At 45.1% G+C, this 15,193-nt stretch overlaps 1 protein-coding gene across 2 annotated transcripts in view; it reads left to right on the forward strand.

Moving 5' to 3' along the window:
• Nucleotides 1-2,194: 2,194 nt before the first annotated feature.
• PAK3 (p21 (RAC1) activated kinase 3) overlaps nucleotides 2,195-15,193 on the forward strand; it is a gene marked incomplete at its 5' end in the record, with an annotated part of 30,009 nt that continues 17,010 nt past the window's right edge. The window contains 5 exons of one of the 2 annotated variants that reach the window (XM_079542074.1): nucleotides 2,195-2,369; nucleotides 8,194-8,294; nucleotides 10,887-10,931; nucleotides 12,045-12,198; nucleotides 13,953-13,990. In XM_079542074.1, the coding sequence (XP_079398200.1) occupies nucleotides 2,195-2,369; nucleotides 8,194-8,294; nucleotides 10,887-10,931; nucleotides 12,045-12,198; nucleotides 13,953-13,990 (513 nt within the window). The remainder of the gene's footprint in view (nucleotides 2,370-8,193; nucleotides 8,295-10,886; nucleotides 10,932-12,044; nucleotides 12,199-13,952; nucleotides 13,991-15,193) is intronic. The other variant, XM_079542075.1, reaches the window with a different exon arrangement.

The raw sequence follows: 15,193 nt of genomic DNA on the forward strand, positions 1-15,193 counted from the left end.
CTGTCTGAGAGTTGCCTTGGTGCACAGCTTTATTAGTGAAAGGTGTGTGATCTCTTCCACACTCCTGGCACAGAGGCTCTAGGGAGCTGCACCTGCTCGGTTCTGGCTGCAGGGTACAGTGCAGTGACCAGCTCACAGGGCAGATAGGGTCCAGCAGTTCCACTGGGCTGCAGGCTCTGAGCTGACATCCTCTGCTGGGGAGCACCGTGCTGAGCTGCTCATGGAACAGTTCTTCGAGCCTTTCCTAGTTTGTTATAGGCAGAATCTTGCAGGTTGGCTCAGATCACCAGTTAAACTCATTGATGAAGTTGGCTGGGAAGCGTGTGCTTACAGGCTGCTCCATAGGGGAGGTGGATGTCAGTAATGCTGATAGGTGTTTATGAATCAGGGCTCCAGAATCCCCACTCTGTGTTAGGGATGGGGACAGGACTGACTTTTGTTCAAATTTTCAGCTGTGTGACCCTGGGATGGCTCCCTGGGATCCTGTGGGCACCAAGACGTTCAGTAACCTGTCTTTATGGCACCTGCACCAGCGCAAAACAGAGTCTATGTATTCCATTTATTGTTCTTGACTTTAAGCAGATGCTTTGAATGTCTCATCCTTGGGAAGTGCTGGGCAGTCTGGTCTGGGGGCAGCCAGCCCATGGCAGTGATTGGGACTGGGGGGGCTCTCAGGTCCCTTCCAGCCCAACCACTCTGTGATTCAGTGATTCTCAGTTCTGTCATTTGTGGGTTTTGTTTAGATCAAATTAAAAACGTAAGTACAGTAGTAAAAAATAAAATTATTTTATGTGTAGCAATTTGAAAATGGTAACAGGCCGAAATGCCCATGTCATCGTGAAAACCTGAGCAGAGTGAGCATCTTTGCCTTTCGCAGTTGGTCATGTAGTTTTTATTTTGGAGGAATGCTTGAGCAGGGCAGTGTGGGTTGATTATCTCCTGCTGATCAATGGGCTAGAAGTCCTGGCAGAATGTCAGCTGTGTCACGGTCGGTGCTGTACTTGCAGGCTTTGCCTCAGCCCTGTGCTCGTGGCTGCAGCTGGCCGGTGGTGCCCATGGCTGTTGTACCACAGTGATGGGCCTCACTGTGACTTCTGCAGTTAAGAAACAAAACAGAACATCGGTTCCTTCATCTCAGATTTAAGAGAGTGGCTGCGGGAACGTGTGCTATCTGTGAATCAGTGCAGGGAAGGCTCTGCCTGACGCTCACCGTGGGTCTGCACATGCCTGCCATAAATGGAGCTGCTGGAAGGCAAGGTGCTTGTCGAGCTGTAACCTTTAACAACACGCAGCGGAGCCCACGTCACATCTGATCCGTTTGAAATCATACTCTATTTTCAGGTCCTAAAACAGTCGGAGTTCGTTTTACTGAGTGTTGCTTATTTGTGAAACCAGCTGCTTAGTCCGGGCTTGAATTTCAATATTGAAGAAAGATGGGGAATTCCAGAAATGTTACCTGTGTTTCCTCAGTATATGGAGCTTGTACAGCAGTTTCTGGGTATCTTTTCCCTTGGTCAGTACAGCTGTCCCTTGGGGCTCGCAATGCACTGTGCCTGGGCCAGGTGGTGCCTCGGGCAGCGTGGTGACAGCTCAGAGAAAGGAGCGCCTGAATTGTTTTCAGCGTACCATCATTTTCCCACTCGGGGCTGTAGGGGATTTTAAAGTATATGTATCACTTGTTTTCTGTGTGTGAAAATGTTTTTAGTTGATTTCTGTTTCTGTTGGGAGTATGGTTTCTTTTGAAGCCCCATGCTCAGGAGTAAACCCTCTGCAGAAACAAAGCTAAGGGAGAGCAGAGGTCCCAGTGCTTGTTGCCTGCGCCGCCCAGCGTGCTCCCTTTGTCTTATATCACACGAGTGGTACCCTTGGGTATGAGGTTGTTTCAGAAAGCCATGTAAACATTGCTTTGGAGGTCTGGTTTAGAAAGGGAATTGGTAAACAACTACAAGACATAAGTTAATTTAAAAAAGGTAGGACTTCAAGAGGGATTTTTAAAAAGGAAAATAAAAGTTTGTTTTTGCTACTGATGCAATTATTTTTGGGAACTGCATGTATTTATGACAGACAGCCTTCCTTCCTTCCCAGCCTTCCTTCCCTAGCAGCAGGTTTTCCACCCCTCCCCATGTGCCAGCACCTCACCTGACGTGCATGCTTTGTGTTCTGCTTTTGCAGGAAGCTGTGAGGGCTGCTGAAGATGTCTGATAGTCTGGATGTTGAAGAGAAACCTCCAGCCCCGCCGTTGAGAATGAACAGCAACAACCGTGATTCTTCAGCACTAAACCACAGCTCCAAACCGCTCCCCATGGCCCCTGAGGAGAAGAACAAGAAAGCCAGGCTGCGCTCCATCTTCCCGGGAGGAGGGGATAAAAGTAAAGTATCAGCATTGGGTGGCTGCATCCTTCTCTCGCTCTCTGTTGGTTGCTGTGTTTACGTTCTGCCCGTTTTCTTTCTGTTTCATTTGCAGAACATGATAATTCAAGTCCTTCTGAGGCCTTCTGTTCCAATTACTCTAGTAACATGTTTCAAAAGAGGAGGAGGTATTCAGGCAGTTCCTGCTTTGTCTCTGAGAAGGCAGTGGGACACACGCACACTGTGCTGCTTGCCTTTTAAAAATACCCCTATGGTTCAGTTGGGGGAATCCTTTTCTTTGGATTTTGCTTTGGGTTTGCAGTAAAACCAGAGATGAGATCGTATGCTTTGCAAAACACATTTGCAGAAGTGAGAAGGCAGTATGCCTGACACTTTATTTCAGTGCTCTTGCATCCCGTGGATGGGAGCAAGGCTGTTCTTGTTTATTCCTATTGCAGTGATAATGGATGCAGAATGGCTTGTTTTACAACCTGCTGGATATGTTCACAGTGTCTCTTAAAAATGCGGGAAACAGCATTTCAGTTGCATTCTTTGAATTGCGTTTGCAGAAGGAAGTGAGTCTTGAGTTACTTTATTTGCAGAATCAAGGAGGTAAACTCACCCTCTTTTTTTTAATGCTGTCAACCTGATGGGTGCTGAGGGAGCCGACTGATGTCTCTGCAGGGCTACTCTGGATTATCTTTGAAAGGTGGCATATTTCCCAGTGAGAGGGGAAAAAAGATGAATGTCACTTCTGTCTTCACGGAGAAGGTCCAAGGAGCTACACAATAGTCAGCCTCTGTAGGTGACTGGGAAGACAGTGGAGTAAACTTCCCTGGAAACCATTTGCGAATGTCTAAGGGATAAGAATGTGACCAGGAGTACTGAGAGAACCTTGTGAAACACAGTCGTGGAGGAGATGTTGCACTTGGGGGCAAATGGCCCCATGCATCTGTGCACACTGGGGTCGTCCTGTTGGAAAGCACTTCTGCAGAAGCTGTGGGGGTCCTCACAAGCAAGAAGGCAGTCCTGCCAGCAGTGTGCCCCTGTGTCCATTCTGGGCTACATGTGGAAGTGTTGCCAGCAGGTGAAGGAATATGGTCGACCCTCCACTCCATGCTTTGTGGGAAGATGTAAAGAAGACAGGGTCAGACCTCTCTGCGTGGTGTCCAGTGCCAGTACAAGAGGCAGAGTGACCAGTACAAGGCCCAGTGACCTTGTCCTGAGTGCTCGTCTCTCATAATGCCTGTGGTGGGACAGACCCAGACCTCAAATGGAGCTGCCTGCGTCGCATCCCAAACCGCTGCCTTCTGGGAACAACGTGAATTTTCGGTTGGTTCATTTTAAAGGCCAAAATCAAGCAAGCTGGGGGAGATTTTAATTCCCAGAATGACGTGGGTCACTTCTTCCCCTGACCGCTGGCACGTCAGCATGTCACTGCTCTGAGGGAACATCTATAAAACAGGAGGTGCTGAGCATGACATACAGAGATGGGAGATCTAGAAACAGCCCCTCCCAGAAATGCTTGGTGACATTAAAAATAGACATAATTAACTATCAGTCAGAGTAGTCTTAGGAAACATGCAAGTATCATGATTTTAAATGTTATTGGGAGTAACATTTAAGAAAGCTAAGATTTATTGCTTAATTTTGATGAGTGAAATAATAAATGGAAGAAATTTAACTTATCTGGCCAAGGCCCTGGAGGTGGTTGTGTGTTATGCTTGTCTGGTGGCTCAGGACATCAGCTGCCCAAAGCGTGCTCTGCACACTCAGTGACACAGTTTTCAGAGTCATCCTGCTTATAAAACCAGAAGATGATTAATATGGCTGCTCTCACGGGTGCAGTGCTTCGCAGCCTCACGGATTTATAGCGATAGCCCAGTGCTTGTGCACAGAAGTGAAGGAGGTGCTGTGGCAGGGTGTTTGTGACCCATGTGCAGGACCTCACTGGTCCGCCAGGCAGAGCGCAGGATGGCTGTGCTGCAGTGCAGGGCTGTGCAGGGCGGCCAGCACTGTTTTGCAGCACTATGCTAGCAGTGCAGTGTCTTGGTATTCAGTTGTGGTTTGAGCACTTCTGTGTTTAAGGCCTTGCTTTGGTAAGCTGCTGATGTCTGTGGGGCCCTCTGTGTTTTCATAGCCACATCGCAGAGCACGTGACCTGTGTGCCTTGGCCCAGCTCCTCTTGTCCCATCCTGAGGAAAGTGTCCCCAGGAAATGGAGGTTGAGGAAGCCAAGGCAGAGGTACTGAAACACCTTTCCATCGTCACATGGGCGTGAAACCCACTCCCCATAACCCCATGAAAGCGTGAAGTTGGCTCTTCCCTGTAATGCAGTGGTGGGAGCTGTAGTGGAGTTCACAGCGTTAGCTTTTTCTTTCAGCTGAGAGCTGTTTCCTCAGGAGAACTGAGAGCAGGAAGAGCTGACTTGTGCTCTTCCAACTGTTTGAATACGTCCTTGCTTTGTGTTGGCTAAGCTACCTTAGTTACTGTGCTGGGCAATAAATCAACACTGTGCCTGAACTGGTGGCTCCACAGAGGCCCTACAGGATATTGAAGCTAAAGAACAGTGTAGGCAGCAGATCCCCATGGCTCACAGCCTCCTTGTAGCTCAAGAGCTGCAGTGAATGCTGTCACTTCTAGTGCTTACCTGCAGATGGAAATGGAGTCTGACTTTGTTTTCTGGATGCTCCTGGGTCCAGGGAAGAGGGAAGAAATAACAGGATATGGTGCTGGACTTGGACATGAGGAGAGCAGCAAGCAGGAGAAGGGAAAAAGAGCAGGCTTGCAGGAGAGGGGATGAAAGAAGAAGCAGGGCAGGATGAGGAGGCGAGCAAACAGGAGGGCATGGCATGAGGTCAGTCTTCTCCTCTCTGGAGGAAGGCTGCTGCTCAGCTGACTCACACTTCTCTGCTGAACAACTGTTCTTTTAGAGTAATAATAATAATACAGATGATGATGCAGCCTGTGGAAGACAGCACTCTTTGCTTGTTCTCTTCCCATCTAATAGTTGCTGAGGCAGTGTGGGTGGGCCCTTGTGGCTAACTGCTCTGCATCAGCACCGCAGTGTGGGGGGCAATTACAAGAAAATAAAATGCAGTATAGAACCCTTGAATCCAAACAGTCCCTGCTCCAAAGTATTCATGCCTCATTGTATTGTTTTGCCAGCTTACATAAAACAGGAGCAGTGTGGGTTGCAGGGCACAGACAGAAGTGTCAGAGCTTTTAGGTAGTGAAGGAGATAGACAGTGTTGCAAGAAGAATCCTCATTCTGTATCTGGTTGATGCCATGTCAGTGTTTGGAGCATAGGCAGGCAGTATGTGTGCAGTCTGGTTTGTGAAGCAGGAGCAGACCATGGGAAGGAGCTGGGATGCATGTCCTCTGTGGGAGTGCTGCTCCTGAGGAGCACTTCCTGTAATGCCTTTGGCTGTTGCTTTAAACTGAGTTTGATGGCCTTTTAAATCCAGATTTCCCTGCATGTGCTTGCCAGTGGATGAGGTAGGAGTAGCCAGTTTTGTTATCTACAATGAAAAATTATATATGCTGAACTGAAGTGACGTCTTCCAACTGGCAACATTTATCCTAGAAATTAAAGCAACAACACCTTTGAGATAAAAGAAGGTTAAAAGCCTTTATGTTATATGTGATATATTGCTCCTATCATTACTGAATGTCAAATGAAAATAATTCATCAATTAACATTGTGGAGGAGCTTGCAGTACCGATGAAAGGTGACGTTAAATTATTTAATGAGGATAAATGCAACAGTGCAGAGGAAGGATTAGAAACATCCTAAGGACTTTAATTAGGAAGAGCAGAGTATCTTCCTCTAAATGAGACTGTAAGGTAGAAGAAGAAAAATGGGCAAAGAGAGCTTTCCTTTCCTGTTAGATAAAACATTACTTACACTGAATTGCTCCGTGAAGCTGTGCTATCTGTGATGGTACAGCCCAGGGGTGAGATGCTCAGCAAGGGGGCAGGTATAGTAGTGGGACACAGCAGAGTGGTGATTGTATGTCCATGAGCAGGGAATTGCTTTATGTTAGAAGGGCAGTGCACCACAAGGTGGGTTTTATGAAGCTGAGTCCTGGCTGATGTTGGCAGAAAGGGAAGCTTGAGTCTGAGATAAGGAACAAACTCTTCACGCAGCTGTAACGTGTGTAGCATGGCTGTCAGCAGCGCCGCAACGAGGAGTGTGAAAGGTGAAGATGGGAACTGAGCAACTGCTCCTTTCTGTCCTGCTGATGTGCCGCTATGACACACGTATACGCTTTCATATTGCCCTTAATCGTGGTGGCGTGGTGGCATTTAGAGATCCTGATGGAGTACTTGTGAGCACAGCACAAACCTGCCTGGCTCGGGGGCTCTCACAGTCATTAGTGTGAAGTCACATCAGCACAACAGAGTGTGATGAGGGCATGTCACCAGGTGGGCAGGGGGTGGTAGGAGGGGCAGCAGAGGAGAGGTGGGATGCTAAGGTGTAGATAACTCAATGTAGTGACACGAGTTGATGTGATTTATTTATTTTCATTCAGTGTGAGCTTTGTGTTCAGCTTTCTGAGTTTACATTAATAACTTTCACATTCTGCAAGCGAGCACCATGATATTTGTTCTGCTCCAGCTGTGGGCACGTAACTTCTCACTGAAACAATGAACACATTGGGTAGCGTGGCATTGCCCTTCAGCTGTGTGCAGTCTGCCCCTGGCACAAAGGGACCCAGCAGAGAGCTCCGCACAGTTATGCTCACCCACAGCAGAGAAGGTGCTTGGCAAGCCAGAAGCTCAGTGCCTGCCAGCAGGCTGGGGTCTGAGCACAGGTTTGTGCTGCCTTCATCTGTGTGTTTGGGAGAAGTTCAGAGCCAGCGTTGCTGTTGCCCAGGCCTGTCACTGTTGCACGTGGATTCTCAGTGCAGCCTCTCAGCCTTTCTTCTGCTTGTTCTTTGTCAGCTTTCTTCAGCAGCTGGGCTGAAGGGAGGTTTGCTGGTATTGAAAGCAAAGGAGGTGGGTGACCATAAGGGATGTTGTTCCCATAAGGTATTAGATAAGGAAGAGAGGAGAAATGTGTGGGCTGACTGGCTTCCAGGTCCGTTTCCCTCAGTAAGGTACTTCCCAGTCTGTGAAGGCTGGCCAACAGGCTTCAAAAATATGTTTATATTCCTTGAAACCTGACTTTTATGGATATATATCTATAGTTAGTTGTAAGCTCAAATGAAGCTTTTCCAGTGGCATTTATGGAATTTTGTTGCTGTGCAGATGCTGTGGTTCCTTATGCAGGAAAAGCTGCTGTGTCAGTCTTCTGCTTGAGTGAGGAGCAGGAGCAGGGCCTTCATCTCCTTCTGAGGTGCCTGCTTTCATTGAACCTTGCAGGGACTGGTTATCTTCATATCCTTTCCTCTCTGATTTGGCTGATTCTGATGGATTCACAGCATGCTGAAGACAAACTCGTACAAACAGGCACTGTGCACATCCTGGGTTCTTCACTTCTGCAGAACCCAGAGAGTAGGAATGTAATGGCTAGAGATGAAAACTTCAGTGAAGAAAAGAACTGATAATAGAATCCATAGTGCTCAGAGGTGACCTAAGAAGGTGACTCCATGACCTTACAGCCCCATGCTTTGGCAACCTCTTGGAAAAAAAAACAAAATCAGATATATCACCTTCTAGACCTTCTCAAGACAAGGGCTGACAGGCTGGTATTGCATTAACTTGGGTCTCATGGTCGAGTAAGATAAACTCTGAACTGTTTTTCACACGTAAAATACTGTTTTGAGTGCACGTGATTGTGAAACTTCTTAAGTAAAAAGCTGTGCAGAAAATAAGTGCTTGTTAACACTTTGCTTCTAGCCAATAAGAAGAAAGAGAAAGAACGCCCTGAGATCTCTCTTCCTTCAGACTTTGAACACACGATTCATGTGGGGTTTGATGCCGTCACTGGAGAATTCACAGTAAGTTACTGCTGTGTTGCATATTTACTAAAACTTCCAGTTCCTTTATGGTAAAATAGCTGCCTGTTGCCAGAAACTACAGATGACAGCAGCCAGGCTGCAAAGAGAGACCTTTATTGGTTGAGCTTAGGGCTTGGAGTGTTCTGCTTCTGATTCAGGCTGCTTTTTCTCCAAGGATTATTGGCAATGTTTGCGGAAAATGAAAGCTAGGAAGAACACAGGTGTACACTTCTGTCAATCCCACCAGCTGCTACAGGGCTTGGTTATTCAGTCCTTAGAAAAGCATTGAAAAACCCCACACATAGTGCATAGTGTGTCTCTCTGCAGACAGTCAGCCCCAATGTGCAAAGTCCAGCCGCTCTGCAGACAGCTCTTGGAGGTGCTCAGGAAGTGGCAATGTTGTCCATTCATTTTAATCCCGTAATCTTCAAAATACATCCATGGGTTAGGTGCTCAGATGCATTTCTGTGCTAATAAAGTAGCAGTCAGCTTGCTCTACTTACATCAGAAAGTACATGAAGCGCTGGGAAAAATGAGTCTGATAGAAGCTCCTTGAAGTCTGCAGGGGACTTCAAAGCATTTTCTCTCAGACTGTTGCCTGGTGCTGAAACCATTTGTCAGCGAAGTGAGGATGGCAGTGAGTTTACATTTGATTGAGCTGTGGAGGTGCGAGGAAACACGAGCAGCTGTGTGTGCCATCAGTAGTACCCTGTGAGCTGAGTGGTCGGACCGCGTTGTCACTGTATGTCACACTGGTGTGTGTGCTGCATACACCACACAGGATGGGACAAATCATCTTCCCGGGCAAAGTACAGCTGATTTCTGGAATTTCTTGATCACTTTTTTACTGTTAGTGCCACTTCTGTTTACCAGAAACATTCCCAAAGGCCAGAGGGTTTCTGTACACTGCAGCAGCATTAGCAGCAGTAAAAGGAAAAAAAAAAAGAAAACTTAACGGTAGCTTGTCTTCAAAGGAGTGAAACTGAAATATTCTTGTAATTAAGAAACACAGTTACAGTTAAAATAGGTAGAATAGTTAATCAGCTTTTTAAAAACAGATGTCACTTGTAAACACTTCTTACAGCCAAAGGAATAGTGACTCCTCCCATGCAGCTTGCCAGGTCTCATCCTGCAGTCCTAGCAGAGCAAAGTGTCAGCCAGCAAGAGCAGGCTCTGTTAGGAACTTGTGTTGGCCCCTGCAGGGTCTGTGTATGCAAGTGCTGCATTTCATGTCGCACAGGGCATGTTTGATTTGTCCCAGCCTGCGTACAACTGGTGTATCAGCTGGGCAGTCCTACCAAAGGGGCTGCCATGAGCCGTGTCAGCTGAAGTGTCTCGCTGTCTGGTGATCACACTGTCTCCTTCAGGAGTTTGGAAGTGCCATGGGAATATGCAGTAAGCGTGTGAATGTATGGTTTCTTTTGTTTGCTTGCTTTTGTGTTTCTGTTTGTTTGTTTCAAATGATGACTGTGTGTGTTTGCTCTGCTGGCTGTGCAGTGCATTGAGCCATTTGCTAACAGCCAGCAGTCACCCTCCACTGCATTCCCTGATTCCCCAGAGCTGCATCTCCAGTCAAAGCTGGGAACACCTGCATGGGCTCCTAAGCTTTGGCTTTCAGGTTTGAGCATCAAGCTGTGTTGTTGCTCCTGAACATATATATGTATGTCGTATGTCCATTTCACCGTGCCTGGGGCAACCACATTTGCTAAGAAATAGGATTGAAAGTTCCAAATAAAATTGGCTTGAAGCTGTTGGGTGGAAGCATGCTTCTAGAGCGCCTTATTGATCTATTTTGAAGAAACATTTTCTGAATGGAGGAAGAAGCGTGGTTTGCAGAGCTTTGGTGTGAGTTCTGTGAGGCATTCATTTTTGAAATGGTTTTCTGATCCCCATTCTAGAACAAAACATGTTCCAACTTTCTAAGTTTCACAATGATAATATTAGCAAGTGGGAGAAAGGTGTGGTATAGACCCAACGAAGTTGAACACTGTTCCTCTAATAAAGCCTTTCTTTTGAATTGCCTCATTTTTTGTGTGGCACTTGCTGATCATTTGGGTTATGACAGCACACAGCCTCCTGGTGTGAAATCTGGATGTGATCCCATGGCTGCTTTCTCCATGGCACTCTGTTGACTCATGCTCTGACCCGTTGTGATGTTGGGGCTGGAGAAACATTTTGGATGTGTAGAGCCATTCTGAATTGCTTTATGAACTGGACAATCAGCAGAAGCCTGGATATTTATCTTTTTGTGTTATAAAATTTTTAAGAATGAAATCCTGACTAATTTTTCCAGTCACTTGCTGTTGATCCTCAGCAATGTGTTTTTTATAAGGGAGAGAAAAACTGGTATGAAAAAGAAAAGAGGGGAAATAATGCTTCCAAACTTTGCAATGATTGTGATTTTTCTGTTTTCCTAAGCCTGTCTTCCTGTAGCCTGTCCACCACCCAGTCTATTTGATATCTGCCTCAGAGCTCCCATTTTAGATGGGACTTTCCCCACTTTGGCCCACTGGTTTCACCTCCTACCACCTTCTAAGTTGTCCCACATTCTGTTTTAACTTTCTTTTCTTTCTTTATTTACGTCCATTACAGCCAGATCTCTATGGCTCACAGATGTGCACAGGGAAGCTCCCAGAGGTGCGTCACAGGCCCAAAAGAAGCTTGCATCAAAGTGCTTCTTTGAGATGTCATAGCACTGCAGCAGCAGGTCGATGTGTGTGCAGTAGATTTGTTGCTTGGCTTATCCCACTTTTTTCATTAATCCCAAACTCTGGAGGCCCATGTCACACATTGTTTTGCAGAGAACTTAGGAAGAAGCTATATTGAAATGTTTGTCTCTTGTTGGGGTGGCACCAAGGGTTAAGCTTAAATGCACTTCAGGTGTAGTGTTCCATTCCTAGGCCCTACAGTTTGCTGGTAGATGGTAGCCGTGCCGTAAATGGGGAGAAAATTACAGGCTCTCAAATTTAGGAAATTATACTGGATATTTAAAGCAATCTTTTGTTAATACGATTCCAATGCAGAGCTGCAGCTTTCAGCGTTCAGATCAATTTTCAAATGCCTTCCTTGTTAGCTGTTTGAGATTTCATACGAGGCATTGGCACTCAGCCTGCATCCTGAATTTCTGCATTTCTACAGTGGACAACTTAAAACACTGCAGGAGCTCAAAAAAGAGGCATCCTTTGCAGCAGCAGCTGCGGTACAACTCAGTGTTACAATTTTGAGAATTTAAATGCAGAGGCTTAAACTCTCTGTGGTATCTGATGTGCTGAAAATTATTGTCAGGGTGGGGTTTACCTTTTGATCAGACAGCAGTGATCATTTCAGCCATGTGTTTGCATTATTAAGCATTAAAAATCCAGTGTAAAGCTCCTAAAATACACGGCGTTGTCCACAAATATAGAATAGTCTTGTCATGTCTGCACTGAATCACCAGGAAAACAAGCTAATCCTCAAATCATTATTCCATGGAAGAGCAATGTTGATTGAAAGATGAGATTCATGCACTTTTTTTCCTATCACAATCATAACTTTCTTTTCTTTTTGAAGTCGGATCCTGGTTTTAGCTCTGTATTTTGATAGAGAAGAGAATGATTGCATCTACTGTATATGCTTCTAATTTTAATTGTAAAGCATCAATCAGAATTTCTGAAAGTAATCTTACAGGTAGCATGGGATCTTGGTAAAGATCTGTACAACTGCAGCTGTAGTATGCTCTTAATTCACATTCTTTCCACTTGACATCTGCAGGGCATTCCAGAGCAGTGGGCCAGGCTACTACAGACCTCCAACATAACAAAACTAGAGCAGAAGAAGAATCCTCAAGCAGTTCTAGATGTCCTCAAATTTTATGATTCCAAAGAAACAGTTAACAACCAGAAATACATGAGCTTTACGTCAGGAGGTAAGTGAACATCTTGCTGCAAAAAAGGGGACGTCCAGCTGAAGTTCTAGAATGTCCAGTGGTCAACAGTCAACCTCAGAAAATCGCACTGTGGGATGCTCCACGTGTGAGATGAGCTGATTTGCCCTTTTTCCTCTGACTGTCATTGATACTCTGACTTCTCATTTTGGGAACTAAATAAGACACCAGATGGAGCGGCTGCTGCCATCACAGGCATTTGTGGCCAAAAATTGTGTTTACTTTTGTTTTGTTTCTTCTTTGCATCCTTCTTTCTTCTCAGTTTGGGGTACAAAGGATGTCTGTTCAGTCCAGCAGTTACTGTTGGCACCTAAGAGCAATGAACTCTGAGGAATTTTTGTGTTATTTTATGAAGAATTTTAAAGCTTTTTACATGAGATATTTTTATAGAGAAGATAAGGCTGCTACCTGTAAATGCGCAGAGAAACTCCAAATGGCTGCTACGGTGGAGCCCAAAACGGGCTCTGGCCACAGGGGAGAAGAAGGAAGGCAGTAATGATGTCCAGAGCAACCTCTGCAGCATTCCAGGAAGATCCTCATGAGCTAGGCATTACCTTGCTAAAGCCTGCAGACATTGGTGTCATTTTTTCTCTTGGTTGTGTACAGTCTGCAAAATTGTAGTACAGCATTGCAAAAACAAGAAAGCAAGAGCGAGTCTGTGCTGTAGTTCACTCTTTTTTTGTTTCCTTTGGCCTATTTTTTTCATTTTGCTTAACAAGCACTGGCTTGCTATAAATCTAGCAAAAAAAGCAGAGGATTTCCTAAAAGCAGTGTATCTGAGTTCTGTGTTGATGTGTTCTGCTGTTTCTTAATAAGTGAGACACATTCACAATGAAAATATCAGCAAGGTACATTTACTTTGGTAAAGCCTGTATTGACGTGTTCAGCTAATGAGGGGCTGTCTGCCTCCAGCAGCATTTCAGACTTAACCTGCAGCCGTTCAAATCCTCCTTGTAGAAGTCTGGCAGCAGGGTCTCTCATTTCCTCCCTTTGCTGGTTCAACCCATACAACCTCCAAAACGCAGAGTGGGGCAGCAGCTCTGAGCTCCTTCTAAAAACTGTGCAGTTCTTTCCAGAAGGTGTTAATATTTGCCATTGTTTGTAGGGAAAGCATCTTTTTCCTAAGGTTCATAATTGAAGAATTTAACTGTCTGTCTTGACACTTAATGTCCATTAAGGTAGCAAGTGCTTCTGTGATGAGTGCTGAATTCACAATAATTAGTGTTTGCTCCCAAACTCAACATTACCCACAGTATGAGGGAGGAGTGTATCTGTGTTCAGCATTGAAAGTAGGACTTAACATCTTGACAGAGCTGTTACTGCACTGAGTTGCAATAAAGTGCCCAAACCATGGGGCTCCCCAGAACCCCTGGGGGATGTACACTTAGCAAGCCAGAGAGCATCACTGTGTGCAGCTTATTAAACAAACAGCTCTCAGGGGAACAGAAGCATTGGATGTTAAAGAACAATTTGCATTTCTTTTTTTTTTTTTTTTAACCATTTTTCTTTGTATTTTATTTACTGGCAAAGCCAGGATAGCAGTAGACTGGAGGAACAGAGGAAAAAAAAAAACCAACACCCTGCTATATTGTTACTTTGCTTTCTTTGTGAAATCACTCTTGCTACTGCGAGGATGTTGTGAAAGAAAAACAGTGTCAGTTTGAATATACTGCTGGGTGGGATTCCCCATAGCAGATACTGCTTTGTAACTGTGTTGCTTTCCCTACACATTGCAGATAAAAGTGCCCACGGATACATAGAAGCTCATCCTTCGGTGAGTGTGAATGTCACCTTTTCCTTCTGTAGTGCTTGGCTGCAGAGCAGGCAGTGAACTTTGGCTTCCGTGAGGTCGTGCTGGCCTGGTGGGCTGCAGGGAGGCACCATCTCAGTGTCTCCCAGAGCACCAATCTTCTGATTTTCCCTTTAAGAACTTTCCTACATATGAAAGTCTGGGTTTGCAGCCAGAAGATTGCTTACTGTTCTTAGCTGTGGTGGAATATATAATTCACAACAATATGCAGTACTGTCTAATTAGCCCATTTTAATATAGCTTTAGCAACTTACAGTTCGTTTCTATTAAATTTCATGATTTATCCTCAGTGCAGCTGGTTATGTAGCTGAATATGAATAAGGTTATAATTGATATGTAACTCACTGGAGCCATTGAAAGAAAGTTTTAAGTAACGATTCACTCTAATTAATACTGAATTGCCATAGCAATCCCAAAGATGTACTCATGACATTCGCATTAATATTGACCAGATTTATTAGTGTTAATGTTGCTGCTTTAAATAGCAAATGATTGAGTGGGAATTTGGCCTTTATTTTCAAGTGCTAAGCAACATAATTTTAGATCTGTGATTACACAGCAGAGACGGTGTAGAATTAAATGAAAATCATCTTTGTTTACTTTATTTGTTGTTGTTGCTTTTCAGTTGATGCCTCTTTCATAGAACAAAACTTCTAAAGGCAATTCAGGTCCCACGGGGGCACTGTGGGGCCTTCCAAGTATCTGTCCCCATCTGTGGCATCCAGAGGGTGCTGCAGTGCTCCAGTCGGTGCTGGGGCTCAGCCCTGGGGAGGTGCCCATGGGCAGCATGTGGGCTCATGCTGTCCTGCAGAGCAAACTGCTCCGACAGGAGCGAGCAGCCCTTGCAGTCACTGTAATTTCATTTCACTCCTTAATGGGGCTCTGGCATTAAGTAATATGACATTGTATATGTTCTAGCTGCACAGTTCAGTTCTGTCAGACCAAACGTGGAGCCCAGTGGAAAAAGTAGTTAATAAGAGTTGAACAGAACAGAAATGTGATTATTCCCTTCCTTATTTTTTCCTAGATCATCTTTTCCCCATGTAAGCAAACTGCTCATGATGTACAGAAAGAGATACGCAGATTTAATATATGGCAGTGCCATACACCTTTAACACTGCTCTTTAAACCAGTGTTTAGAATATCTTATGTATCAGTCTCTACTTA

This window comes from Tetrao urogallus (genome assembly GCF_951394365.1).
Source record: "Tetrao urogallus genome assembly, chromosome: 13".
NCBI classification, from domain to species: Eukaryota; Metazoa; Chordata; class Aves; order Galliformes; family Phasianidae; genus Tetrao; species Tetrao urogallus.